At 47.2% G+C, this 27,173-nt stretch overlaps 4 protein-coding genes across 9 annotated transcripts in view; 3 read left to right on the forward strand and 1 right to left on the reverse strand.

The window, feature by feature from the left end:
* The window catches only part of DUS2 (dihydrouridine synthase 2), a 41,367-nt gene extending 34,237 nt beyond the window's left edge, over positions 1-7,130 (reverse strand). Inside the window, exons 1-2 of one of the 3 annotated variants that reach the window (XM_010979249.3) lie at positions 7,035-7,130; positions 5,099-5,175 (exon numbers count right to left, since the gene is read on the reverse strand). The gene's annotated coding sequence lies outside the window, so the exon portion shown is untranslated. The other 2 variants (XM_064489038.1, XM_010979250.3) reach the window with 2 other exon arrangements.
* A 27-nt stretch (positions 7,131-7,157) lies between these two features.
* Positions 7,158-9,018, forward strand: DDX28 (DEAD-box helicase 28). Its single transcript, XM_010979252.3, has one exon. It carries the CDS (start codon positions 7,184-7,186, stop codon positions 8,798-8,800), a length of 1,617 nt encoding a protein of 538 aa, XP_010977554.1. The 5' UTR covers positions 7,158-7,183; the 3' UTR covers positions 8,801-9,018.
* Positions 9,019-11,559: 2,541 nt separating this feature from the next.
* DPEP2NB (DPEP2 neighbor) lies at positions 11,560-13,662 on the forward strand. The gene is made up of 2 exons (XM_010979253.3): positions 11,560-11,696; positions 12,813-13,662. The coding sequence occupies exons 1-2, from the start codon at positions 11,630-11,632 to the stop codon at positions 13,112-13,114; spliced, it is 369 nt and encodes a 122-aa protein (XP_010977555.1). The 5' UTR covers positions 11,560-11,629; the 3' UTR covers positions 13,115-13,662.
* Positions 13,663-20,619: 6,957 nt separating this feature from the next.
* Positions 20,620-26,134, forward strand: LOC105088420 (dipeptidase 2). Of its 4 annotated transcripts, none has more exons than XM_010979256.3 (12): positions 20,620-20,641; positions 21,170-21,347; positions 21,653-21,859; positions 22,184-22,310; positions 22,629-22,758; positions 22,845-22,986; positions 23,288-23,357; positions 23,494-23,670; positions 24,049-24,133; positions 24,807-24,882; positions 25,538-25,673; positions 25,770-26,134. In XM_010979256.3, exons 2-12 carry the CDS (start codon positions 21,256-21,258, stop codon positions 26,025-26,027), a joined length of 1,500 nt encoding a protein of 499 aa, XP_010977558.3. In that variant the 5' UTR covers positions 20,620-20,641; positions 21,170-21,255; the 3' UTR covers positions 26,028-26,134. The 4 variants fall into 4 exon arrangements, with proteins under 4 accessions (XP_010977558.3, XP_010977559.3, XP_064345111.1 ...); XM_064489041.1 differs by lacking the exon at positions 20,620-20,641 and adding an exon at positions 20,643-20,728; XM_010979257.3 differs by having other exon boundaries at positions 20,641-21,347; positions 21,603-21,859.
* The last annotated feature ends 1,039 nt before the right edge of the window (positions 26,135-27,173 follow it).

Below are 27,173 nucleotides of genomic sequence, written 5' to 3' on the forward strand. Positions count from 1 at the left end.
AAAAACAAAACAAAACAAAACAAAAAACAGACAGATTCCTGCTCTGATAGAGTTTTCATTCCAGTGGGGGAACACAGGCAAAAAACAATAAACATAATGAATAAATTATATAGTATGCTGGAAAATTGGTAGTGCTATAGAGTAAAAAAGAGCAGGGAGAAAGGAGATTGAAAATGCTGAGGATGGGTTAAAATTTTTTTCCAGTTTTATTGAGATATAATTGATATATAACATTGTATTAGTTTAGGGTATACAACATAATGATTTGACATATGTATATATCACAAAATAATTACCACAGTTAGCTAACATTTATTAACTCACATCATTTTTTTCTTATGAGGACCTTTAAGACCTACTCTCTTAGCACCTTTCATATGTACATACAATATTACTAACTATAATCGCCATGCTGTACCTTACATCCCCAGAATGTATTTCTCTTACAGCTGGAAGTTTGCCACCTCTGACCGACCACCTTCACCCATTTCTCCCCTGCTCTGACCCTCCCACCCTGACAGGTTAAAATTTTAGAGCAGCCCAGATAGGCTTCAATGAGAATTTAAGCAAAGATTTAAATCAGCCAAGTTGGTATGTAGTGGAAGAGTGCACAGCAGAGGAAACAGCTAGTGCAAAGGCCCTGGGGCAGGTGTGTTAGAGAAACAGTAAGGAGGCCAGTGTGATTGGAGCACAGAAAGGAGAAGAGAGTAGTGGAAGTCAGATACACGACGTATGTGAGAGCAGTAAGCAGATAGGACACAGTGGTCAGATCCCGTATGGCCTTGTAGGACGCTCCACAGAGCTTGTTAGCTCTTCATGAAATAGGAGCCATTGAAGGATTTTCAGTAGAGGAGTGGTATAACTGATCACATTTTCCCATGATTATGGTGACTGCTGTAGGAAGAGCAGACTATTGGGGGCCAGGATAGACACAGGGAGCCCAGTTACAAGGCTCTTCAGTCACTGACGTGTGAAATGATGGCAGCTCAGGATGGGGAGATAGTTGTGGAGATGGTGAAAAGTGGTCATGTTCTAAAAATACTTTGAAAGTAGAGCCAACTAGGGTAAAAAAGAAGAACATCAAAACCCACTGTACCAGAGATAATTGTTTATGTTAATTTATTTATTCCAAGCAAAAATGGTCCCCTCTAAAATATCACGAAGCCAGCCAAGGATGCTCTTCTCAGAGGTAATAACACTGTTTCCACCTTTTACTCCTCAGCCCACTCCAGCCTAACCTCTCCCTCCACCACTCTACCAAAACTGTTCTGATTAAAGTCACCAGTTACCTCGAAGTTGCTTAATTTACTAGACCTCACCTGTCCTCAATCTTGTTTCACTAGCAGAACATGGCACAGTTGAGCCTTCCCTCTTCCTTAATCTCTCTCCTCCCTGGGCTTCCCCACCCAACCCCACACTCTCCCACATTTTCTCCCACCTGTCTGCCCCTACTTTTCAGTCTCTTTTGCTGGTTTCACCTCCTCTCCTCACATGCTGAGGTTCCTCGTTAGACCTGGGCCTTCTTCCCTCCTAATTCCGTTCATTCTCCCCCACAAATTTATTCACTCCCATGGCTTAAAATATTGGCCACGGTGACCTCCAAACCTCACACCAACCATTCAAAACACATCCCCACTGGGATGTATTAAGGGCATCTTCCACTAAATATGTACAAAACAATGTCATGATCTTCTCTCCTAAGCCTCATCCTCTGTCTTCAATTATTCATTCAGTAGACATTCATTGAGCCCCTGCCTGGGCAGGTTAATTAACCCAGTCAAGGCACAGCTTCTCCCTGTGGAATATGAGGCTCCAATAAATCTATGTCAGGTAGGATGCTGTGAAGAGTCAATTTTCTGATGCACAACATTTCTCAGCACACCGTAAGGGCTTAATGAGTGTTAACTGCTCTCATTATCAGGTTTTTACACCTTCAACACACTTTAAGTCTATTGTTATATCAATAAACATCTACCACTTCTTTGAGGGTCAAGGCAATGTGTGAGGTGCTGAAGGTAAAGAAATGGAAAGAACTAAGCCCTTGACCTCAAGGAGTTTCATGGTTTTTGCCACTGTCACCGTCTATCAGCTGAACCATGGCAACAGCCTCTAAGCCAGTCTGTCCAGACCCATCATGTCCAATCCATGCCCCTTCCAGCAGGCAGAGGTGTCTTCCTGAACACAAATCAGAACATGACATTCTCATTCCCCAAAACCTTCCCCACTGCCCTTAGAATTAAGTCTTAAGCTCTAACATAACAAACTAGATCTGCTCCCTGCCTTCCATGGAAGCCCCATCCTTCATCACTTGCCCTCTGCCCTCTTAACTACCCCTACCAAGCGTCAGCTATTTTGAAGTATTTCTAGTTCCCCAAACTGGCTTGCTCTCTCTCAGTCTGGAGTCTCCAAACGAGTTTGCCCTGCCTAACAGCCACACTCCTATTCCTCCTCCTAGATGACTTCCACTGGCCTTTCAGAACCTCAGTACTGATGTCACCTCCTCCAAGAAGCCTTCCCTGACCCACATCCCCCAAACACAGGGTAATGGCTCCTCCTCTGAGTTTGCTCCTGTCCTGGCATGGCACATATTCTTGTAATCACAAGAGCAACTGTCAATCTGCCTCACTCATCATAAGGTGAAGGCAAGCAGAGTGCCTGGTCATCACTAGATCCTCACCACAAACACACAATCTGGCCAAAAAGTAGGTGCTTAGTGTTTGTTATAAAAAGAAGTTAACAGGCCAAGGGGCAACAAGAGTTATGATACAGTTCACACTCAGCCACAGAAGAGCTCTATCCATAGACAAACTGCATTTAAAGTGCTGTGCCACACGTCAAATCTGGTTATAGAGCAAATGACTACCCCACTCCCTCGCTTACCCAGTAAAGGACGACAATCCCTTTATGCAACTTGCATGGGAGCCACCACTTGAATGAGTAAGATTCAGGTAAGGAAGCAATAGGAGATGAAGGTGAGGCCAGATTCTGGACAGTGATTAGGAGATAGTCTGCAGGCAAACAGGATCCATGCACGGCTTTTAAGTCAAGGGGTGACACGGCCATGGCTGTGCTTTAGTAAGATTACTCAGGCAACAGATGATGGGCTGAAAGGTGAAAGACAGGAAGGAGGTAGGGTGTTGGGTTACAAAGAGAGAGAAGGAATCTAGGCATACAGTGAAAGGGCTAAAAGAAAATGACCAGCACTTATACAACGGTCTGATGCAGGTAGGAAAATGGAGGAGTAGTGAAGGAACACTAATAGCCACATTTTACTTTTGCAATACCTTGCAGTTCCCAAAGTGCTTCACTTATAACTGTGATTCTCAAACCTAGGCGTACATTAGAATCATCTGGAGAGCTTTTTTTTTTTAAAATACCAGTGCCTAAAGGGCTTAATTTCCAAAATATACAAACAGCACATACAGCTCGATATCAAAAATACAAACAACCCAATCAAAAAATGGGCAGAAGACCTAAAAAGACATTTCTCCAAAGAAGACATACAGATGGCCAGCAGGCACATGAAAAGATGCTCAATATCGCTTTTTATCAGAGAAATGCAAATCAAAACCACAATGAGGTATCACCTCACACCGGTCAGAATGGCCATCATCAAAAAGTCTACAGAGGGGGAGGGGAGGGTATAGCTCAAGTGGTAGAGTGCATGTTTAGCATGCACAAGGTCCTGGGTTCAATCCCCAGTACCTCCTCTAAAAAATAAATAAATAAGCCTAACTACCTCCCCTACTCAAAAAAAAAAAAGTCTACAAATAATAAATGCTGGAGAGGGTATGGAGAAAAGGGAACCCTCCTATGCAGTTGGTGGGAATGTAAATTGGTGCAGCCACTATGGAGAACAGTGCGGAGGTTCCTTGTAAAACTAAAAATAGAGTTATATAATCCAGCAATCCCACTCCTGGACATATATCCAGAGAAAACCCTAATTTGAAAAGATACATGTTCATAGCAGCACTATTTACAATAGTCAAGACACAGGAGCAACCTAAGTGTCCATCAATAAATGACTGGATAAAGAAGTTGTGGTGTACACACACACACACACGAATATTACTCAGCCATAAAAAATGAAACAGCAACATGGATGGACCTAGAGCTTATCATACTAAATGAAGTAAGTCAGAGAAAGACAAATATATGATATCCCTTATATGTGGAATCTAAAAAACTGATACAAATGAACTTATTTACAAAACAGAAACAGACTCACAGACATAGAAAACAAACTTGTGGTTATCAAAGGGAAAAGGGGTGAGGAGAAGAATAAATTAGGAATTTAGGATCAGCACATACAAACTATTATATATAAAATAGATAAATAACGAGGTCTTACTGTAGAGCACAGGGAACTATATTAAATATCTTATAATAAACTATAACAGAAAAAAATCTGAAAAAGAATATATGTATAACTGAATCACTTTGCTGTACACCAGAAACTAATACAACATTGTTAATCAACTATACTTCAGTAAATAAATAAAATTTAAAAAACAGTGTCCATGCCTTACCCCAAACCAATTAAATCAGAATATAAACTCCATGAGAGCAGGAATTTTGTCTGTTTTGCTCACTGTGCATTTGAAAAGTACCTGGCACATATATGGTCCTCAGAAAATATTTATTGAGTGAATAAATGAATGAATGAACGTACCTATCACCTGAGATCCAAGGAACAATTCTTTTTAAAACTTAAGGAGTAACCAGGCAACGTAAGGTACTATGGCAGCCCTGGGAAAAATACTATCAAGTGAGGCCACAAATCCCAGGAGCTTATGTTTTTTCCACAATAAGTAAACCTTTCTTACTTCTAAAGCACTATACTGTAAGACATATATCTCAATAACAACTAGATGTAACTCAATGTCTGCTGTGAGCAGGAGGAAAAGAAAGGGGCCTTATGCAGTATCTAAAGAAATGAAGAGAAGAAATTAGATAGCAGAGATAGAGACAGACTCAGACAGGCTCCAATCCCTATGACATTCTGAGGTCACATTTAAGGGCTCAAGCACTGAGAAAGCAGCCACTAATCAGCTACCTTCCCTATATATTTGGACAAAGTACAAATGCAAATACATACCTATGTATTATTCTTTTCTGATAATTCTTTCAATATCTCCGTTCTGGATTGTTGCAAAACAATTATTTGTTTTATATCTGAAAAAACAGTGGCACATGTATATGGGTGAAACCTGTCAGATCAGACATCCAAGGAGCTTCAGCTAAGGAACAAGGAGCCCTGATTTCTTGGAAAGAATAATAGAAGTAGTGTAAAGTCACAGTATCTTAGAGCATCTCCTTTGTATCAACTCCCCTCTATCATATTACCAATCAGTAGTCATCAGCCTATATATGAACTTTTCAGTGACAGAAAACCCAGCACTTTCAAAGCAGCTCTGGGCATTTCTAGTTGCTACAGCAGTCTTTATATCAAATTCAGACTCTGACTCCTTGTCGTGCATTGGTCTCAGTCTGCCTTCTGGGACGATACACAGCACAACTCATCTCTTTCCCATCTGGCACATTCCCCAAACCCATGAGAACAATTTTGTTCTCCCTAAACTTCTCTTCTGCAGCATCACCCTCTTGAACCACTCCTTCCTGTGTTTATGACTTTCAGGGGCCCCAAGGTTTCCTGATCCCAAGGGCATAACAAGCAATGGCATTAGTGTGCCTGCTACAGATTCTGGGGAAGGAGCAGGGCCAGCACAAGAGTCTGGCAAATATGACTACCTGAAATGACAGTACACACGGTAACCTCAGCCTCACTTCAGTCCTCACCCTCCATCAAGCGTTTCTCAACAGCATTTGGGACCAGATAATTCTTTTTTTGGGGGGAGCATTGTTCAATACCTAGCAGCATCCCTGACCTCTACCACTAGGTGCCAGTAGTACCTCCCCAGATGTGACAACTAAAAATGTCTCCAGCCATTGTCAAATGTCCTGGGGGAAGAGTGGGGCAAAATCACTCTCACTCCAATGACTCTGTTCACCTGTCACTACTCAAAACTCTCTCCTCTGCTGGTTTAACACGTTAACTCTCCAGAAAGTCTGCTCCTGTATCAAAATGGTATTCAAAATTGAATAGTATTTATCTTTGTGGCAGTATTTGATGAAACTAAAACTCTTTCTCCAGATGTTAAGAACCTCCCAGGTGGTTAATCCACATTTACCTTATCTCCTACCCCAGGCAATGGGGACTTAGAACAGATCTGACACCCATTTTCTGGATTTGTTCAAGAAATTCGAACACTGTAGGGTTCGGGGTTTTTTTTTGCCATGTGGACAACTGGATTCAAGTAAAACATTCTCCTTGACCATGGGTTTGTGAGACAAGCCACATACCTGGAGCAGGACCCTCCTCACTACTATTCAAGTAATTTAGGTATCTGACTGGGAAGCCAGGGGAGGTGAGCTGGCCAAAAAAGTAGTGGGTTCAGGATGCGAGACTGGGAAGGGTGACAAGGGAGTGGAGAATGAGTTTCAGCTAAAAAAGAAGGAAAAAATTACGAAGAGCTGAGTACTCTTGAAATAAAGCCTCAAGATCTAACCACTTCATAGAGAGGATAAACTAAAGATCACCAGCTCACCCTCTGGGTCCTCATCTCAGCGGGGGCGGGAGGGTAGGGTGGCGGTGGTGGTGGGATATCCTAGATCTACGACACTTAGCCCTTGTCCCTTGGCCCCCAGGCCTGACCATTCATTCAGATTCTCAGTAAATACCTGTATTAAAAGACCTTACACGAGGACCACATCTGAGAAAACAGTGCCGCGCACCCTTGGAGTTTACAAGGGGAGACCAGAACTGGACAAGCCATCACAGGAACTGTGAGGGCGACAAAAGAGAATCGCAGGGATCGGACATGGGATCGTCAGAAGCTCTCCGCCCTCCTGGTTCATAATGCCAGGGCCCCATTGCCGTGTATCGCTAGACCCCGGTCCTGCCTCCATCGCGCACCCTTCCCAAACGTTGGCCGGGGCCTGGACGTCACCATCCCCTGTTCGGACCTACAGACCTCGCGGCTGCTGAACTCTACAGATCTTCCCTCCTTCCTCACAGTTCACCAATTCCGCACGCGTTACTGAGCCGCGCCAGCCACCGTCCGCTAGGCCTCGGCGCGCCCATGACGTCACTGCTGTGCGCCTCTCCCTCGCCAAAAGGAATATGGCTCTAACATGGTCGCTGCGGCTGTTGTCGCTCGGGGCTCGGTTGCTTTCAGCTCCTCGACGGTACCTGACGGTCTGCGGTCCCGAAGAGCCCCTGCCTGTGGTGCGCATCCCGCGGGCTTTACAGCGGCGGCAGCAACAGCGGCAGAGCGGGCAGCAGAGCCCCACAGTGCTGGTGCGACCTGGCCCGCTGCTAATCTCGGCACGGCGGCCAGAGTTGAACCAGCCGGCGCGCCTCACGCTGGGCCGTTGGGAGCCCGCACCACTCGCCTCCCGTGGCTGGAAGAATCGGCAGGCCCACCGGGATCACTTCTCCATCGAGCGCGCGCAACATGAGACCCCAGCGCTGCGGAACCTCTCGTCCAAGGGGAGCTTTGCCGATCTGGGTCTGGAGCCCAGCGTGCTGAGCGCACTGCGAGAGGCTGCTCCCGAAGTCGTTCGGCCCACAACCGTGCAGTCGAGCACCATTCCACCACTACTTCGCGGTCGCCACATCCTCTGCGCGGCGGAAACCGGCAGTGGCAAGACTCTTGGCTACATACTACCTCTGCTTCAGCGGCTCTTGAGCCAGCCAAACCTGGACTCCTGTCGTATCCCTGCTCCTCGAGGTTTGGTCCTTGTTCCTTCGAGAGAATTAGCCGAACAGGTTCGGGCCGTGGCCCAGCCCTTGGGCAGCTCCTTGGGCCTCCAGGTGCAGGAGTTAGGTGGAGGCCATGGCATGAGGAGGATCAGGCTGCAACTGTCCAAACAACCTCCAGCAGATGTAGTAGTGGCCACTCCGGGGGCTCTGTGGAAGGCCCTGAAAAGTCAACTGATCATCCTAGAGCAGCTCTCCTTCTTGGTTTTGGATGAGGCAGACACACTGTTAGATGAAAGCTTCCTGGATCTGGTGGACTACATCTTGGAGAAGAGCCACATAGCAGAAGGCCCAGCTGACTTAAAAGACCCCTTCAATCCCAAAGCGCAGTTAGTGCTGGTGGGCGCCACGTTTCCCGAAGGTGTAGGCCAACTGCTGAGTAAAATTGGCAGCATAGACTCTCTAACCACCATCACTAGTTCCAAGCTTCACTGCATCATGCCTCATGTCAGACAGACATTCATGAGGCTGAAGGGAGCAGAGAAGGTGACTGAGTTGGTGCAGCTCCTCAAACAGCATGGCAAAGCATATAGGACTGGCACCTCAGGAACTGTTCTGGTGTTCTGTAATAGTTCTAGTACTGTGAATTGGCTGGGATATATTCTGAATGACCACAAAATCCAACACTTAAGACTACAAGGACAAATGCCAGCCTCAATGAGGGTAGGTATCTTCCAATCCTTCCAGAAGGGCTCCCGAGACATACTTCTCTGCACAGACATCGCCTCTCGGGGCCTGGACAGCACTCAGGTGGAGCTAGTTATCAATTATGATTTCCCTCTCACCCTGCAAGACTACATCCATAGAACAGGGAGAGTGGGCCGTGTGGGGAGCAAGGTACCAGGCACCGTTATCAGCTTTGTGACCCATCCCTGGGATGTGAACCTGGTTCAGAAGATTGAGCTGGCAGCTCGCCGGAAGCGAAGCCTTCCAGGACTCGGGTCCTCAGTGAGAGAGCCTTTGTGCCAGTCAACCTGATTGCAGCTGGCTTAAATGTGATGCTGTAACAGGGATCATTCTTTGTGTGCTGGGTGGGTGAACACTTGTCAGTAGGATGCTTGGGGCGCCTATTCACCTTCCTGAAGGCCTGGTTAGCTGCTGTCTGGCTTCAGAAGACAAGCTGCTGGCCAGCATTGGAGAGTGACCTGCTGAGCATGGCTCTCTATAGTCTTTCACATAATAAAAAATAAAGTCGATTTTGGCTTTGTATTATGTCATGATTTCTAAAAATAAGTGATGTTGCTGTGGTTGTCCCCTAATAATACTTTCCATTGGGGCAGAATTCCCTGGATTCTGAGAAGATTCCAACTCCAAATTACCACACCTAGGATTAGGGCTCTTTCATTAAATTGATGTTTTAATTTAGATTTTATTTAGATCTTATTTCTTGCCCCTAAAACATCCATTAGGCCCCCAGGAGAATAGAAAAGGATTGTGACTAACAGTAGAGAGAAATTTTCTTCACCAACAGTGGCCGTGACAAGCTTAGGCACTTAGTGAAATCTATCTGGGAAGTACTGGCAAAAGAATAAATGGCAGACTGACAGAAGTATTGTTTATTGTGCATTTCCAGTCTGTGCCTTCTATCCAAGCTCTTGGTGGCAAAGGAAGAGGAGAGAAGGTTAAACTTCTTAACAAAACTGGCCAAATATGCATATAGCATCCTCTCATTATCTCCGAGTTTCTAGTCTGCAGCATTATATAAGCTTTGCCTAAGGTAATGAACAATTGAAAGTCATATATGATACTTCACAAAACAACTTAAAGATACTTGCACACTGAAAAGGATTAAGTGGCAGAGAACAGAAATGGGCCCAGAGCAACCTTTGCCAAAAGAGAATATAGGGCTAAATGTACAATCATAGCTCTTTTCCATATGAAGAAACAAAATCAGAAGGATAAAAGAACTTGCTCAAAATCACACAGATTTTGGGACAGAATCTGGGCTGTCTGTCCTAAGAGTTGTGTTCTTATAACCACCATGCTAGCTTTTCTCAAATGTGATTCATGCATAGAATAACTATACATCCCTGTCTTGAACATTCCTTGTTTACATCTATTGGATGGTGCAGTTTTTAATATTGCCCACTGACTCAAAAGTGTCACTATCCATGGACCACTATGGTAGAACTGCCCAGGAAGCTTGTTCAAAGTGTAGATTCCTGAGCTCCATTCCAGATCTGGATATGTTTTCCAAGTGTTGGCCCAAAAATCCATGTACAAGTCTTTTTAAGTTGTTTTGTGGAATCCCTGGCTGAGTCTCAAGCCCTTTTAAGTTGATAAGCCGTTTATTCTTCCTTCCCCAGAAGCCCAGCACAGTCCTGGTAAGGTATCAGTACCGCCACCACATCAAAGGGATGCTTCCAGACAAGTAATTTCTGGAGCCTTGGAGAAACTGAGTGGTCTTATGCTGGCCCTGCCAGGACAAACCTCCAGAGCCTGCCCCTTAACATTTTACCTCCTACCACTCCCAAAGGCAGTCTGCTCTAATTAGGCCTGACTTCATCTGTCCTAACACGTACCACGTTAATTCAAGCAATTTAGAAGTAGAGAGAAGGTGCTACGATTCTCAACCAGGGTTCCAGACAGTAGCCCAAGAAGCCTTTACCTCCTGGGCACATCCCCTCTGCAACAGCCTCAGTAAACAAATGTCCCATCTCTGCTTATTCAAGGTCAGTGACAAGGCACCACCTCCTAAGGAAGGTTCTCTCTCATGGCCACACTGTATCAAAGGCTGCCCCAAATATGGTTCCTTCCTGTAAGCCTGGACTAAGGGCAGAGTTGTCTCTTTCTTCTCTTAGTTGGACCAAATTATCTTTTAGTAACACCTCTTCAGTGTTAACCCACGTTTCTCACCTAGGCTGCTGCTAAGTCTACATCTCATCCTTTCATGGTGGTGGGAGAGAGGGGTGTAATGATTTTTACTTCTAGGGGAGAGGGGATTATAGTGATTAGGTATTATTATATCATGTTGTCATGAATTTGTTTTGAATTTCATATTAAAATGGGCCCATCATTCCCACTTCGTGAAGTCATTCAGGACCCTCATTTTGCACCTTTAATCTCTCGCAGTGTCACTTTGAAATGTGAAGAGCTGTAAATCTGGAGCTCCCACATGAATCTACCATTGAGCAGAACACCTCTCCACTACCTGTGTAACCTGGGTAGGCCCCTTAACTTCTTGGTTTTTTGAGTCCTCAGTTATAAAAATGAGGGTTCTATGAAGTTATATTTGGGGTAGGACAAGGTCGAAAAGAGCGTGTCTTTGCTCTTATTCTTTCAAACAGGAATGTCTTCCCTCTTCTCTCCATGAGTCAAAATCTAACTTGTCCTTCAGGCCCCCTGCCAAGGACACACAAGGATTCCCGAGTCCACACAAATCTCAGCCTCTCCAACTTAGGGTCAGTGCCATACAACCTGACTATCTCTTAGGCTAATCTTGCCTCTCAAGCCAGTCTCAGAATGTGAGCTTCTCTTGCCCTCCTGTGGCCCCTGGGGTTGTGCCAGTCAGCAGGTATGCTCCACAGGGAGTGGCTACTTGACTAGGGTGTGGGTGGGGTGGCCCAGGTGTGAGAGGCCAGGCAAGGTATCTTCCTACCTCCACCCTGCTCTCCTCTACAAAACCCCAAGAGCCTAAAGCCTGCCCCTCGAGTCACAGATTCCTTATGTGACCTCACTGGGAATGATGACCTCACAGGCCTTCTCACAGTTTCCATGGCAGTGTGACTACGCAAACGTGCTGCTCTCGGAGAAACTTCCCTACAAGTTCTTCACCAGATACCAATCTCTTTGGTTGCCTGAGAGAGAATGTCTGATCGGATCTTCTATATTCACTCTAACTTGTCCTCTGTCCCCTGGGAGGGCAGCACAGCAGGTAGGCATCCATACAAGAGGCATGGTATACACACAGCCTCACCTGGCTGCCACATGTTCCCTTTGGGCTTGCCCACCACACATACCTCAGCACTTTCCCAGCTGTAAGTAATACCAGTGGCCTGGGGTCCCCTCAGGGACCCACAGTGCTGACTGCTGAGGACAAGTGAAATGCCATCCCTGGGTAAGGATACAGAAAGATTCTAATCTTTATAAATGTAGTCTTCGCCTTTGAGCTACAGGATACTTCCATTCAGACCCTTTCCTGATTGGCCTTTTAACAAAAGTCAAGTGCATTTTTGTTGGCAAATGATAGATGGAGCAGTTTGAGAAAGATGGCCACTCTTGAACCTCACCTTCAAACCCAGGCACCTTCATGCTGTGATGCAGACATCTACATGGGCCCCCTCAGACACATCCCAGACTGAGCTGCTGAGTACTGAGGGAAAGAGTGGTGCCATATTGATGAGAAGAACAGCAGAACCAAGGGGAGTGATGAAGTGATAATGAGACTGCAGGACTGAGGAAATGGCCCAGGAGGTTGGGTGATGTGAGCCTAGACCTGGTACCCAGAATCTGATTCTGAACCTCCTGGTCACTCTGCCTCAGCATTTGGCTTTTTTCTTATCTATATGAAAGGATCAGAGGGCAAGAGTTCAGTGTGGTTGAAATAGGCAGTATGAATGGGGCCCAAGAGAAGTTGTCAAGGTAGGAAGGGTTCTTAACCAATTTATATTAGATTCTTTTTTTTCCAAAATCTGAGAGGCATTTCCATTAAAGCCTTAGAAGTGGCAGGCCTTAAGAAAATTTTCTCTGTTGTGGAAGGGGGAGATTGAGGGCATCCTGAATGCAATTATTTTAGGGTTCTACTGTTTTCCGTGGGAATGGGAAACAAATTTCCTGGTCTGCTGCAGCCATAGGCTCCAGGGTTTGCTTTTGCAGCCAGTGTCCCTTCTCTAGGGACTCATAGAGGTGATGGGCCAAGGCTGCGTTTTGGATGTCAAGCAGATTAAAGGGCTTCAGCCAGAAACTGGGAGGGACATGAGAGAGGGGAGGTTCTGTCAGGAAACTACATACAGTAGAAGTGACTGATCCAGTCTGATTTTCTTTCCATCAGCAGTGGCTCCCATTTCTCCTCCTACACCTGGTCACTACCATGTCCTCTATCGAGGGTGTGGAGAAACCCAGGTGGGCTGGCATGGGGAGACATACTGCCTGGTTGGTGGCTACCGGGCCTATGGTGATGCTCCTGTGGCCACCCCTGCAAAGGTGGAAGCAGAGAAGCCAGTCCCCAGCCACACTCCCAAGAGACGGCGAACTCTGGCAGAGTCGGACAAAGACCTAGGTTGCTCCAGCCCCAAAATTCGGCAATTGCAGCACAGTGGCAGAAGGTTAACCCGACAGAAGCTCGCTGGTTGAGCCACTCTTTAGAGAGGGCAAACGTCAAACTGCCTACGTCAGCTAATGCCTCTTCCTGCAGTGACCCCTACTGCCCACTACTGGAGATTAGAACCTGTGCTGTTCTGTCTGAGACTTCCTCAACCAGGAGCTTCTTTCCATACTAATTAGCCATAAGCAAGGAGCCTCAGAAACAGATCTGAAATGAGAGTCTGCTCTGAACATCCCCGGGCTGAAGCTGGCCTGGAAGAAAACCTGATGTTCTTCTGCTCAATCCTGGGGAGTCCCTTCTCGGGCAGAAGAAAGAAAAGTCTGCAAGCTGAGGAGGATCCAGGAGTAGAGAGAGGGTGCACAGTGGTCTTAGCAGGGCCCAGTCTACCACTGGGGCTCCTGCCCTGAGTCATTGCCAGTGACCACCAATACAAACCAAGGGAAGCCGGGCTTTTTGAAACTAAAAGAAGCAATCAGTGGCTACCCAAGGAGCCTCCTGCCTCAAGAGGAAATATGAAGAGACCCAGAAAGACCTGCTCCCTGGAGCAAGAACAGGATAGAGAGTGGAGCAGCACCCACCCCACCCCACCCTGTCCTGAGGCTCATGTGTTCCTTTATTCCCAGCCCTTTCTGGCCCATGTGGGGTCCCTTATGGCTCAATAAAATGTTTTTCTTTGACAGTGTTTGGCTTGAAATCCAGCTTGTCCAAGGCACAGGCCCCAAACCTCCCTGTTCCCTTTAAATATATTCCCACATTCCCATATTCCCACTTCTGCTTCTAGAAAGGACCTTTGGAGGGAGTTTCTAACTGTGTGGCTCCTGCAGTAACACCTGTGCAAACTGGGGCAGGACATAGGCAGGTTCTTTAAGAAATGCAGAGCCTGATGAGTAATATGTGTGTGTGTGTGTGTGTGTGTGTGTGTGTTTAAGGAGAGGAGAGGCAGGACTAAGAAGATGCTGTTCCATCTACCAATCCACCCATCCATCAATCCATTTATTCAACAAATATTTACTGAACACAAGTTACATACCAGCCACTGTGCTAGTTGCTTGGGATATTTCAGTGAATGAGATGATCGAAGCCCCTCTCCTCACGGCACCCACAAACTAAAGAAAGGGACAAATACTATAATTTCAAGTAATTGTAATTGCTACCAAAAAAAGTAAAATAGGATAAGAAGACAGAATGATAAGGGGTTTCTATGTTACACAAGGTAGTCAGGGAAGGCTTCTTTGAGGAGGTGATATTTCAGTGGAGATGTTGAGTGGGAGTCATGTGAGGAGATGAAAGAAGAGTATTCCTGGAGGAGGAAATGGCAAGTATAAAGACCCTGAGGTAGGAATGAAGCCAGCCTATTCTAAGACCAGCAGAAAGGCCAGTGTGACCAGGGAGGAGAAAGAATGAAAGATGTGGTTAGAGGAGTAGGAATGGGCCAGACCACAGCAGCCCTTTTGGCCATGGTGAAGAGTGTGATGGGAAGTCATGGGAGGGGTTTGAGCAGGGTAATAAAGTGATATGATGTAGATGCTAAAAAGACTACTCTGACTTCTGTGTGCCATGGTAGTGAGGGGCTGGCTGGCTGTTACCAGTGGAACGTCTCTCTCAGCAGTTAAGGGGACAGTTGGTCCTGGGGGAGTGGGGGTGGGGGAATATCAGGAGAGAGAGGGGAAGAGCACAGGATCTGGGTCTGTGTTCCCAGGCCCACCTGCCTCATCAGCCCGTAACAGAAGGGGGCACTATCAGCAGCTCTTTGTCCCCAGGCCCAGGTGAAGCCACCCATCCTGTGGACAGCACACTTGTCCTCAGGGGCCACATCAGGAAGACTATTGCTCCTTCCCCCAACACTTTGAAGGCTAGGAAAGGTCCCGCTAACTTAGGAAGTTTCCTTGACCTGGGTTGGAGGATTGAGACACAGGCCTTGGGGCTTCCAGAAAATGTGCACTATGAGTCTCAGTTAACCCACGAAAGATAGCTAATACCTCTTCCTGCAGTGACTCCCACTGCCCACCACTGGAAATTAGAACTGTAGTATTGCTCTCTGATACTTGGTGTGACTGAAGCAGACTTGTGGTTACTGGCAGAGTCAGATAGGTTGTCAATTCCCAAACAGGCAAACAGACCCCACCTGGGGTTTTTAGGAAAATTAGAGACTTCCAGCACCCACAACAGTTCTACTGAATATGTTTTTAGGGTGGAGTCTGGAAATTTGCAGTTTTAAAAGCTTCCCTTAACAACCAGCTTATAGGAAATACAAGGGACAGAGGAACATACGAAATGAAAGCATGGGCTACAATCAGCAAATTCCAAAACAGAAAACTCCAAAGGACAGAGGATGTTATTTTCCAACAAATAAATTGCAAGGAAGGAAAAAGAGGAGCCCAGAGGTTAAGAGACAAAATGACCAAATGCAATATGGGGGGAGGGTCTTATCTATGCTGTAATTTAAATGAATTATTTAAAAATTAGGCAATCAGGGAAATTTGAACATGATAGATAATTTATGGTATTAAGGAAGTATTGTTTACTTTTTTAGGTGCCATAATAGTATGGTGGTCTGTATTTTTAAAAATTATTTTTATTTAGGTATAGTAGATATATAACATTATATTAGCTTCAGGTATACAACATAATGATCCACTATTCGTGTATATTGTAAAATGATCACTACAAGAACTCTAGTTAACATCTGTCACCATATATGATTACAAATTTTTTTCCTTGTGATGAGAACTTTTCAGATATACTCTCTCAGCAATTTTCAACTATGTAATACATTATTATTAACTACAGTCACCATGCTCTACATTGATTCCCCATGACTTATTTATTTGTAACTGGAAGTTTGTCCCTTTTGACCCTCTTTACCCCACCATTCCCCAACCCCGCCTCTGGCAACCACTAATATAGTCTCTGTATAAGTTTTGGGGGATTTTTTTTAGATTTCATATATAAATGAGATCATGTGGTATTTGTCTTTCTCTGACTTATTTCACTTAGCATAATGCCCTCAAGGTCCATCCATACTGTCTCAAGTGGCAAGATTTCCTTCTTTTTCATGGCTCAGTAATATGCCATTGTATGCATATACTACATTTTCTTTATCCATTCATCCACTGATGGACACTTAGATGGCTTCCATATCTTGGCTATTGAAAATAATGCTGCAATGAACATGGGGGTGCATATATCTTTTTGAGTTATTGTTTTTATTTTCTTTGGATAAATGCCCAGAAGTGGAATTGATAGATCATATGGTAGTTCTATTATTAATTTTTAGAGGAAACTCCAAAATATTTTCCATAGTGGCTGCACCAGTTTACATTTCCACCAACAGTGTGCAAAATTTCCTTTTCCTTCACATCCTCACTAACACTTATTTCTTGGTTTTTTGATAATAGCCATTCTAACAGGAGTGAGATGACAACTCATTGTGGTTTCCATTTGCATTTCCCTAATAATTACTGATGTTGAGCACATTTTCACGTACCTGTTGGCCATCCGGTATGCCTTCTTTGGGAAAATGTCTATTCAGATCCTCTGCCATGATTTGACTTTTAAAAAGATCCCTGTCTTTTAGAGATGCAATCTTAAATATGGATGAAATAAATGTTTGATTTGCTTTAAAATATTCTATAGAAGCAAGATGGCCAATAGGCACGTGAAAAGATGCTCAACATCACTAATTATCCGAGAAATACAAGTCAAAACTACAGTGAGGTACCACCTCACACCAGTCAGAATGGCCATTATTAAAACTCCACAAAAGATAAATGCTGGAGAGAGTATGGCCAAAAGGGAATCCACCTACACTGTTAGTGGGAATGTAATTTGTTGCAGCCATTATGGAAAACACTAAGCAGATTCTTCAAAAAACTAAACACAGAGTTACCATATGATCCAGCAATCCCACTCCTGGGCATATATCCAGAGAAAACTCTAATTTGAAAAAATACACACACACCAGGGTTCATAGCAGCACTATTTACAATAGCCAAGACATGGAAGCAACCTAAATGTCCATTGACAGATGATTGCGTAGAGAAGATGTGGTATATATGTACAACGGAATACCACTCAGCCATAAAAAAGAGTAAAATAATACCATTTGCAGCAACGTGGATGGGCCTGGAGATTATCATTATCATATTAAGTGAAGTTAAGTCAAAGACAAATATTATATGATATCACTTATATATGGAATCTAAAAGATGATACAAATGAACCTATTTACAAAACAGAAACAGACTCACAGACATAGAAAACAAATGATGGTTACCAAAGGGAAAAGGGAAGAGAGGGATAAGTTAGGAATCTGGGGTTAGCAGACACAAACTATTAGATATAAAATAGATAAACAACAAGGTCCTATTGTATAGCACAGAGAACTATACTCAATATCTTGTAATAACCTATAATGAAAAAGAATATGTGTGTGTGTATATGTATATATGTAAATATATATATTATATTATATACTTATATATATGTAAGTATATATATAAAACTGAATCACCACTCTGTACACCAGAAACTAACACAACATTGTAAATCAAGTACACTTCAATAAAAAATAGTTCTTAGTTGCCCATTGGGCCCAATAAGGGCCGACTGATTAATTAAAAGGAGGGAGAGAAAAATGGGTAAGGTATAATGAAACAAGATGAGCCACCAGTTGATAACTGTTGAAGCTGGACAAAGAGTACATAGGGATTCATTATACTCTTCTCTCTACTTTTTTATATGTTGGAAAAATTTCCCTAATAAGTTAAAAGAAATAAAAATAAAAGCTTCTCAGGTGCAGTCTGACATTTGGCCATATCTGGAATCAGTGAGGGCTCAGGTGGTCACCTTCAGAGAGTAAACTAGTTTGAGCAAGCCATGGAAGCCAGGCAATGGAGGGCAGGATTCCCATATAGAAACAGGAAGCAGGGCAGGCTCTGGAGCAGGGTGTAGTGTGTGGAGCATGGTGTTGCAGAGGACAGGTCTAAGAGGCCTCAAAGATGAGCAGGCTGGGTTGAACAAGAGACAGCAAGTCTGAACTTGAGGCTAAATGAGAAATCATATATGTCGTGGATTAACATTTGCTTGATCAGGGCTGACTCTCAGCACCTGGAGCCCCCACAGCCCAGTCTTCTGTGTGCTTATGCTGGCACCATGGGATGGAGAACTGGAGATTTGTCCAGCCCCTTCACTGCACACCCCAGCAAAGGGCCAGCACCAACAGGGGATCAGTAAAGGATATCTGGACAAATAGATGGATGTAAGGATGTCCTGGAATTCAAGAAGTCCAAGGAACCCCTGTATGAAACTTGGCCAGGAGGACACCACTGTGAGCAATTGCCTGTCCAGCAGCTGGTCTCCCCACACCTGTCCTCCGTCTCAGCCAGGTTTAAGGAGAGTTCTGTCCCAGGGCCAGTGGGCTACTGTCCCTACCACTGCTGTCTTCATCAGATGCCTTCCTTACATCCCATGAACCCTCCTCACTGAAGAAGGGCCAACCCTGATGGGCCTGGCAGTACTGAAGAGGTGAGGGGGCATGTGCAGAAGCAGACAGGGCAGACTTTGTCAAGCAGCTGGCAGTCATTCTCCAAAGCTCTGCCCCCTAGGGCCTGGAGCACCCATAGGGAAGAGCCAAAAGAGACAAAGACCGTGTCTGAGTGGGTCTGGACTGGGGTCCCAGAGAGCCCCAGACAACAGAGACCTAAGTGTATTTCTCCTCCACAAAATCTCAGTCCCATTGTCCTCACAGACTGCCCCCAAATTCAGGAATTCTGCTGCCCAGCATTCCACATTTGTATTCAGGGAGGCCTCCAGACAGAGGGGAACAGAGGTCGAGGAAAAGGCATCCATCAGCTAGGCAACTGCTTTGAACCTGGGGTGGTCATAGAGGGAGAATGGAATTAGAAGCAAAGCTTGAAAGATCTGGGCATAAGGGAATTTCAGTTTCAGATTCCAGCTAAACTTGCCAGCTCTTGGGTAAAAAAGTTAAGTTCATCTAGCAGAATCTCAATTTTTCCACATAGAAAACTTACCTTGTGGGCTATTGTGAAGACTGAATGTACTGTGTGCCACTAACAGTTAGCACCACTTCAGGCACACAGTAACTTCAGCTTCTCTGACACATCATCACTGTTGGCATATGCCCTTGTCCTGGGAAGGAAGGGAAGGCAGCAGCCCCCTGAACATCAAGTCAACTCGCTTTTCAACAAATGCTGGTTAAGCACCTGCTGGTTGAGTGCAGGTTGTGGGGCCAGGTGCTGGGATATGGTGGTCGTGGCCTCATTGAGTTCACTTGCTTAGGGGCATGGGAGCACTCATACCCAAGGAGAAAGCAGATTTTAACCAAAAGAGTGGCCTGTCCTCCCCTTGACCTCACCCAAGGCCATCTCTGTGCCCTGCCCCTGAGTCTAAGTATAAGGATCTGGATGTATCTGTGTTTCTGTGATCGTCATTATATGGTCACCTCAAGGCCACGGCCAGCAGTGCCAGCTTGTTTAAGGACTGAAGCTGAATGTTATAGAAAATTTGCTGGTACCCACCTTCTCTAGCTCAACACAGCCTATCTCTAGGGTGTTGTTAGACATCCAGTCCCTGGAAAAAAAGCTAAAAAAAAAAAAAAAGCTAAAAAAAAGCTAAATTCTCTCTTCCCATACTTCTGTTAGCAGCTGCCATTTATTTGTCCGCACTCCCTGGGGGGCTACCAAGAGTGGAACAAACAAGCTATTTATCCCCAAGCCCATGTTTTTGGCCTCAAAACCAGGAGATCCAAGAGCTTCTCCTCCCTCTCCCTACTTGGCAGCAAGAGTGACTGTGGCGGCTTCTGGCCAGCCGGGGCACGGGGTGGCTGTGGAGGAAAGAGAGCCAGGTCTGAGTTTAGGTGCCCAAGCCACCTAGGGTAGGGATACACCCTGCTGTTCTCTGAAGCAGAGCCCAAAGGGACTCACGCCCTGCAGTGGGGCTGCCTAGAGAACCCTCCAGCTGCAGTAAGCAGGGAGTAGACCCACCTCCAGCACAGTGCCAGTGGTTTGCCCTTCTTCTGGCCTGCAAGCACAAAGGTCAAATGCATAGCCCCTCAAATACACACAAGCTCAGATCCTTCCCCTTCTGGGTAGCCCAGGATTTCTAGTCCCTCTAGAAGAGTTTTACTCATTTCATTTTTAGGGAGGTTTCTAGGGTCTCCAAGGCTCAGACTTAGGTCACTACCCCTGTGCTAGTCACTCCTGACACCTGGAAAAGGTTCCAAAGGTGGAACAGCTCAGGGGGTGCCAAGGATCAGAGTGGATCCTTGAGAGGCTGGGGATGAAGGAGTTTGGGCAAAGTCCCTGAAACATCTCAGTGGTGGAGCTTCTGTGAGAAGGCATAGTATGTGTGTGTATGTGTGTATGTTGGTGTGTGCATGTGTGTGTGTGTGGTGGCAGGGGACTGTTCCTAGAGGAGGAAGTTAGGGTGAGGGCCTGAGGCTGGAAATGGCAATGGGGTGGGGCCTCCAAGCAAGGACAGGAAGTTGGTCTTTGAGGTTTCTGGGAGAGCCAGAACCATAAGAGCCACAAAATAAGGTGGGTATAGTCTCAGAACCCAGGTGCCAGGCCTCTCCTCAGGACCCCTACTTCTGACCTCAATGAGGCCGGGCCTTCAACACTAAGGTAGGAGGGATCCTGGCCAGCAGGTCAGCCAGTAGTTCAGGAGAAAGGTTGCTGGGATGGGGGTTCTGCTGCCACTTCATTTTCTTCCATTCAAATAGTCTGCTCTGTGTTTCTGCTCTGCTGTGTAAAAGGTCACTGACTCTCCCTAGATGATTGCTCAGTTCACATCCCTAAACTCTCTCTATTTGGGCCCTAGGGAGGTGTAGCAACTCCTGAGGGAGCTTGTTCTTGAGGCTGACTGGGTAAGAGGAGAAAATGGTGCCTCTGACAGTTCCCAGTTGCTGGCTGGAGTCCCAGGGAAACAGTAATACAGGCAAAGGAGTAAAGTAGGGGAAGAGAGAAGGGTAGGGGCAGGGAAGAATCCAGAATCCAGAATCCACAACATTAATTCCCCATTTCAAGAAACTCTCTCCTCCCCCACACCCACCCGATGTGGCTCAGCACCAGGAAACCAAAAGCCCAGAGCACTGTGGCCACAGAGACACTCGCACGCAGCCCTCGGGGTGGGCAGGACAGGCTGCAGGCAGATGAGGACAAGATGTGATCTGAAGAGGCCTTGTGGCTTAAGGCCACTATTGGAGAGAGAGAGAGAGAGTCGGCCAGACTCTCGGACAGCAAGGTTAGAGGCGGGTGCGGGAGAGCAATCTGGGGTGGACCCCTCGGAGCAGTGTGGGTGGGGAGAGGGTCAGGGGCTGAGGGAACCCGCGATGGGAGGCGAGTGGGCTCGTGGGGGAGGCCTGCGATCCCTGTAGCAGCTCCATCTTAGCGGATGGCCAGAGGGCAGTGCCGCCCCCTGGAGGTCGTGCTTCGCGGAACGCGGCTCTCAGCGCACGGTTCGCAGGGTCCTGTGACTCGTTGCCCGCTCCTCTCCCAGCTATACGCGCCACCGAGTGGCCTGTGTAGACCCCACTGCCCGCCCCTCAGGCTCTCGATAGCGGCCCTTACCCTGCGAAGCATGTGGCCCAGTGGTCTTGAGGTTCCCGGTGCGCTCAGCCAGTGGCTGCTTTTGCTCCTCCTGTGGCTGCTGATGGGACCAGTAACTGGCGCCCCGACCACGCCGGACACCTCCAGCGCCCCAAGTCTGCGGGAGCGCGCACGGGCCCTGATGCGGGACTTCCCGCTCGTGGACGGGTGCGTAGGTTCGGGGTAGAGACTAGCGGGGACTGGTGGGGGCCAAGCTTAACCTTGGGCAGGGACGGAGGTCCGGAGCATGCGGGGCTAGTGAGGAGACTCCCTGACATCAACCTAGATGTCCTCTCCCATCATCCATGGGTGCGCTTCCCCTCCTGTCATCCCCTCTGGTGGGAACCCCTCAACCCAGGCTTCAGCGGATCCTAGTATGGTCTGTGTGACGGTATGGGGTGGGGGACCCCTGGGCTGGCCTAGGCCAGGCAACATGTCCTGCCTGATCCCAAGGCCTAAGGAACCCAATTATTTGCTTTGACTTCCCTCCAGACACAACGACATGCCCCTGGTCGTGAGGCAGTTTTACCACAATGGGCTACAGGATGTTAATCTGCACAATTTCAGCCACGGCCAGACCAGCCTGAACAGGCTTAGAGATGGTCTCGTGGGTGCCCAGGTACCACAGGGATACCCAAGGTGCCCCCACGGCTGCTGAGGAATGCAGGGGGCTGGGGTGTGGGGGCCTCAGAGACCACAAGTTAGTCACATTGGAACTCAGTTACTATAGTGACCTAAAAAGTGCCATGACATGGATGCTGGGGGCTGCAGAGGTCACAGTGGGCCAACTTGATGGGCATCCAAGTACCACAGAACAAGCAAAGCATTACATGTGACTTGTGGGCACAGTGAGTGCTATGCCAGCTGTGGAGTCTATGAGAAGCCCAAGGAGTTCCAAAGCAATCCCTGTTCAAGCCAACCCCTGGCTTTTTCCTAGTTCTGGTCAGCCTACGTCCCATGCCAGACCCAGGAACGGGATGCTGTGCGCCTTACCCTGGAGCAAATTGATCTCATCCAGCGCATGTGTGCCTCCTATGCTGAGCTGGAGCTTGTGACCTCGGTTGAAGGTAGGTGGGCTGGTGGTGGTGGGTACTAGAGACTTGACTGAGCTACCTAAGCCTCTGAAAATGATCATGTGACCTATCTGCCCCAGCTCTGAACAGTACCCAGAAATTGGCTTGCCTCATTGGTGTGGAAGGCGGCCACTCACTGGACAGTAGCCTCTCCGTCTTGCGAACCTTCTACGTGCTGGGTGTGCGCTACCTGACACTCACCCACACTTGCAACACACCCTGGTGAGCACAGTGCAGATGGTATGGCCCTACAGAGGCAGGAATCTGCCCAAGATCACACTGGGGCCCAAACCAAGCTTTACCCCTGGGATCTGTCCCTGAACCTGGAATAGGGAGGGGAGCTGGGATTTGCAGAGCAAGACTGGATCCCCAGAAGGCCCTCTTACTGCCAGGCACAGCCAAGCTTGGGTCCCTGCTCTCACACCAGTGAGTTGCAGGTATAGAAGGTCCAGTAGGGCTTCTAGCTAGGCTTTTATGGCCAAGTCATGGCCACCAGTCAGATTGCCTCCTGGCCATCCAACAGGGCAGAGAGCTCGGCTAAGGGTATCCACCCCTTCTACAACAATGTGAGCGGGCTGACCAGCTTTGGTGAGGTAAGGACCCTGGTTCCATACCCTGCCCCACATGAATGTATGTGCCCAATCAGTTCCCTACAGATAAATGCACACAAGATAAATGCACACAAGATAAATGCAGCCCTGATGCTGTCTCCCCAACCTGCCCCTGCAGAAGGTGGTGGCAGAAATGAACCGTCTGGGAATGATGGTAGACTTGTCCCATGTCTCAGACGCCGTGGCACAGCGAGCCCTAGAAGTGTCACAGGCACCCGTGATCTTCTCCCACTCAGCTGCCCGGGGCGTGTGCAGGGACACTCGGAATGTTCCTGATGATATCCTGCAGCTTCTGGTGAGAGACTACCCTGGCCGTGAAACCTAAAGCAAGAGGTTCAAGCTAGGAGCCCTTGAACCTGAGTTCCTGTTCCCTCAACTTCCCCAAACCCCAGGTGGAGCATCTTCTGCCCCACAAACCCACAGCCCACAGCCCCTGAACTCTTAAACCCTAGGTGGGATTCTAGGTGGTAAATATTCCTCCAAACCCACAAACCCAGAGCCAAAACACCACGCAGACCAGGGCTGAGACTCCTCCATTCACACAAACCCAGAGAGAAGTCTCTTCTGACCTCAAAGCCAGGGCTGAACACCGTCCTCATAGGAGCCGAGAGAGTGAACAGGCGGGCAGTAGTGCTGGAGGGCGAAGCTGAGTGTCCATTTGTCCACCTGGCAGAAGAAGAATGGTGGCATTGTGATGGTGTCCTTGTCAGTGGGGGTGCTGCAGTGCAACCTGTTAGCCAACGTGTCTACTGTGGCAGGTAAGCCTCACCTTGGGCTCTCTGAAGCTCTGATTTAGATGTGAATCTGGGTCCAAAATTGGGGACAACCTCACAACAGCCCCAGTGGTTTGATCCACCTGTTGGCAATAGGCTCAGCTCCTTCCAAAACCCAGTAATGGAGAGTAAACAGCATCTTGGTGCCATGTGGAACTAGAGACACAGCATTGAAACTGTGATATTGATACACATAAGTGAGGCAATCAGGCACAGAGCCCAAGTGCCAACCATCTGCGCCTCTTCAGGGACTCTGAAAGTGCCTTGCCCCTGCCTCTGGCCAGTGAATTGGACAGCTCCTTAAGTCTCTGACAATCTTTGTCGGTTGTACTCTTGTCCCTCGTTCATCCTCCACACCCATGGAAAGGAGCACCCACAGTTTCTCAAGGAGACTGTGAAGCAGAGTGAACCTTGGATGGGAAATGGCCCAAATGGGTGGCTCTGGGGTCCACTCCAGATCTGAAGTCCAGTCTGGGGCCAGTTGGAACCACTTCAGATCAACCCTCAGAGCTGTCAAGTTGGTATCCTGGGTGCCAGGCCATGAAGGAACTGGCCTGTGTGGCATACAGGCTGCAAGAAGGGGAATCTGTAACAGAGTCCAGTCCCCACTCCCACCCCTGTCCAGGAAGCCCCACACCACTGACTCTCCATCCTTCAGATCATTTCGACCACATCAGGGCAGTCATTGGATCCAAGTTTATTGGGATTGGTGGAGATTATGATGGAGCTGGCCGGTAAGTGCTTCCCTGTGGCTTGACGTGGGCTGACTGTGCAGCAGGGGGGCTTTCACAGCCACCAGGCCCACCACACTGTGGTCTTTATGGCCTTGACCACAGACTCAGGTCTGCTGGCCCAGCTGGCATCTCTCCTCTCCCAGGGTCTGTTTCCTGGGCTTTCCTGTCTATGTATAGCCCACTGGACCTACTCAAGGTCATCACATTTGGTCAAACCACCAGACAGAGCTCATCTGCCCAGCATCTGCACCCATTCAGTGCTGGCAGGCCCAAGGCCCTGGAGCAGACTTTTAGCAAGGTATGGTGTGGACTGACTGTCTTCTCTGCCTGCAGCTGGGTCTGTGTGTGCAGGGGATCAACCTAGTTCTTAAAAAGGTTTTCTTCTATTTGTAAATAGAGGAAAATTTTGCATTCAGTAAAAGGCATAGATCTTAGTACAATTCAGTGAGTTCTGATGAATATTCAAGGAGCTTTTGCAGCCTCCTTCTGATGGATGAAGAGCAGGGGTGAATCATTTACTCTCTCCAAGTCTCCATTTCCCATATCTGACCAGGGGTGGGGTTCAGTGGACCCTGGATGCATAGGGCTGAGGTTCTGACTCAGGACCAGGGAACAGGGCTGAGGCCCAACAGCTGGCTGGCTGGCGGCCACACAGGTTCCCTCAGGGGCTGGAGGACGTGTCCACATACCCAGTACTGATAGAGGAGTTGCTGAGTCGTGGCTGGAGTGAGGAAGAGCTTCAGGGTGTCCTTCGAGGAAACCTGCTGCGAGTCTTCAGACAGGTGGAACAGGTATGCTGGGCTGGGCAAAAGAGGAGCTCAGGGGTCTGAGCAGGTGGATGGTTGGGGTAGCTGTGGGAGCTGCTGCCCACTGACTGCCGCTTCCAGGTACGGGAGGAAAACAAGGGGCAGAGTCCCTTGGAGGACGAGTTCCCGGATGAGCAGCTGGGCAGCTCTTGCCGCTCCGTCCTCCCACATCCTCATCAAAGACAGAATCTGGCTCCAGACCAGAAACTAACCGAGACTCCAGTGCATGGGAAACTCATTTTGTCACCTAAGTGGTCATTCTCAAAATTCCACCCCTACATGGCCCCAGGCCTCAAAGTTATTGCTGCCTTCCCAGTCCTCATTCTGTGGCTCTGGTGATCCAGTTAATCCTGTCAGATGTCATTTTGGCAGCTGCAGACAACCCACAAAGTTCCCTCACATGCAAGCACAAACATTTCCTGAAAATAAATGTTTCACACATGGAATCAGCATGAGTGTCCTTCTCTGTGGTGGGGTCTGGTGATGCAGGCTCCCAATACTGGTGATGTTTGGTGGGGGATCCTGCAGTTCAACCACCAGATACTCAAGGAAGAGCTGCTGGCAGTGGTCTGAGGAAACTCAGGTGTTTGGGCTCTGCCTGGAAGAGGACAGAGCCACAATGAGTGGCTCTGGCTGCGTGAGGGTGGACCTTACTTGGATCCCTCTGAGTAACTAACTTCAATCCACATCCTGACCCACTGACCACCACCTGGGGATCTTTCAGGGAATTCTGGTTCAGATTCCCAAGAAGAGAACCTGCCTGGATCACATATGATCTTTGTTCCTATTAGGACAGAGCCCAGAATGTCAGCCTCCTTAATGGGCCATGGATCTCCAATGGCTGGACTGCTCCAGATGTGGGCCCAGCTCCTTCTCTGCTCCTTAGCCACTTCCTTTCTGAGAACTACCCCATCCTGCTCCCAGTCCATTAATGATAATAGCAACTGAATAGCCAGAATTAAGAGTTAATACATTAAGGGTTAGTACATTGCATTAATAATAAGAGCTAATAATACATAACATGATAATAATAGATAATGACTAATAAAAATAATAGTTAATACTGATAATCTACACATATTCCATGACTGAGCAATTTCACCTCAGGTATAAATCCAAGAGGAATGCATAATATGTTCCCAAAAGGCATATGAAATAATATTTATAGCAGCCCTATTCATAATAATGCAAATGCACTTCAAAGTCAAACTTCAAGGAGCCAAAGATGAAAGATTACCTTAAAAGCTGCCATATTAAAACAAATCATATTAACGAGGAACAACAATAAAACTGACAACTGAATTTTCAACAGAAATAATGGAAATCCACACACAGTGGAATACCTTTAACCTGATGAATGAAAGTAACTACCAATGTTGAAGTCTGTGGACAGTGAAAATATTCTTCAAAAATGAAGGAAAGTAAATACATTTTCAGACCAACAAAAGTAGAGAGAGAAACTGGAAATATATAAACCACCTAATG

This window comes from Camelus dromedarius, chromosome 9, assembly GCF_036321535.1.
Source record: "Camelus dromedarius isolate mCamDro1 chromosome 9, mCamDro1.pat, whole genome shotgun sequence".
In the NCBI taxonomy this organism is placed as follows: domain Eukaryota; kingdom Metazoa; phylum Chordata; class Mammalia; order Artiodactyla; family Camelidae; genus Camelus; species Camelus dromedarius.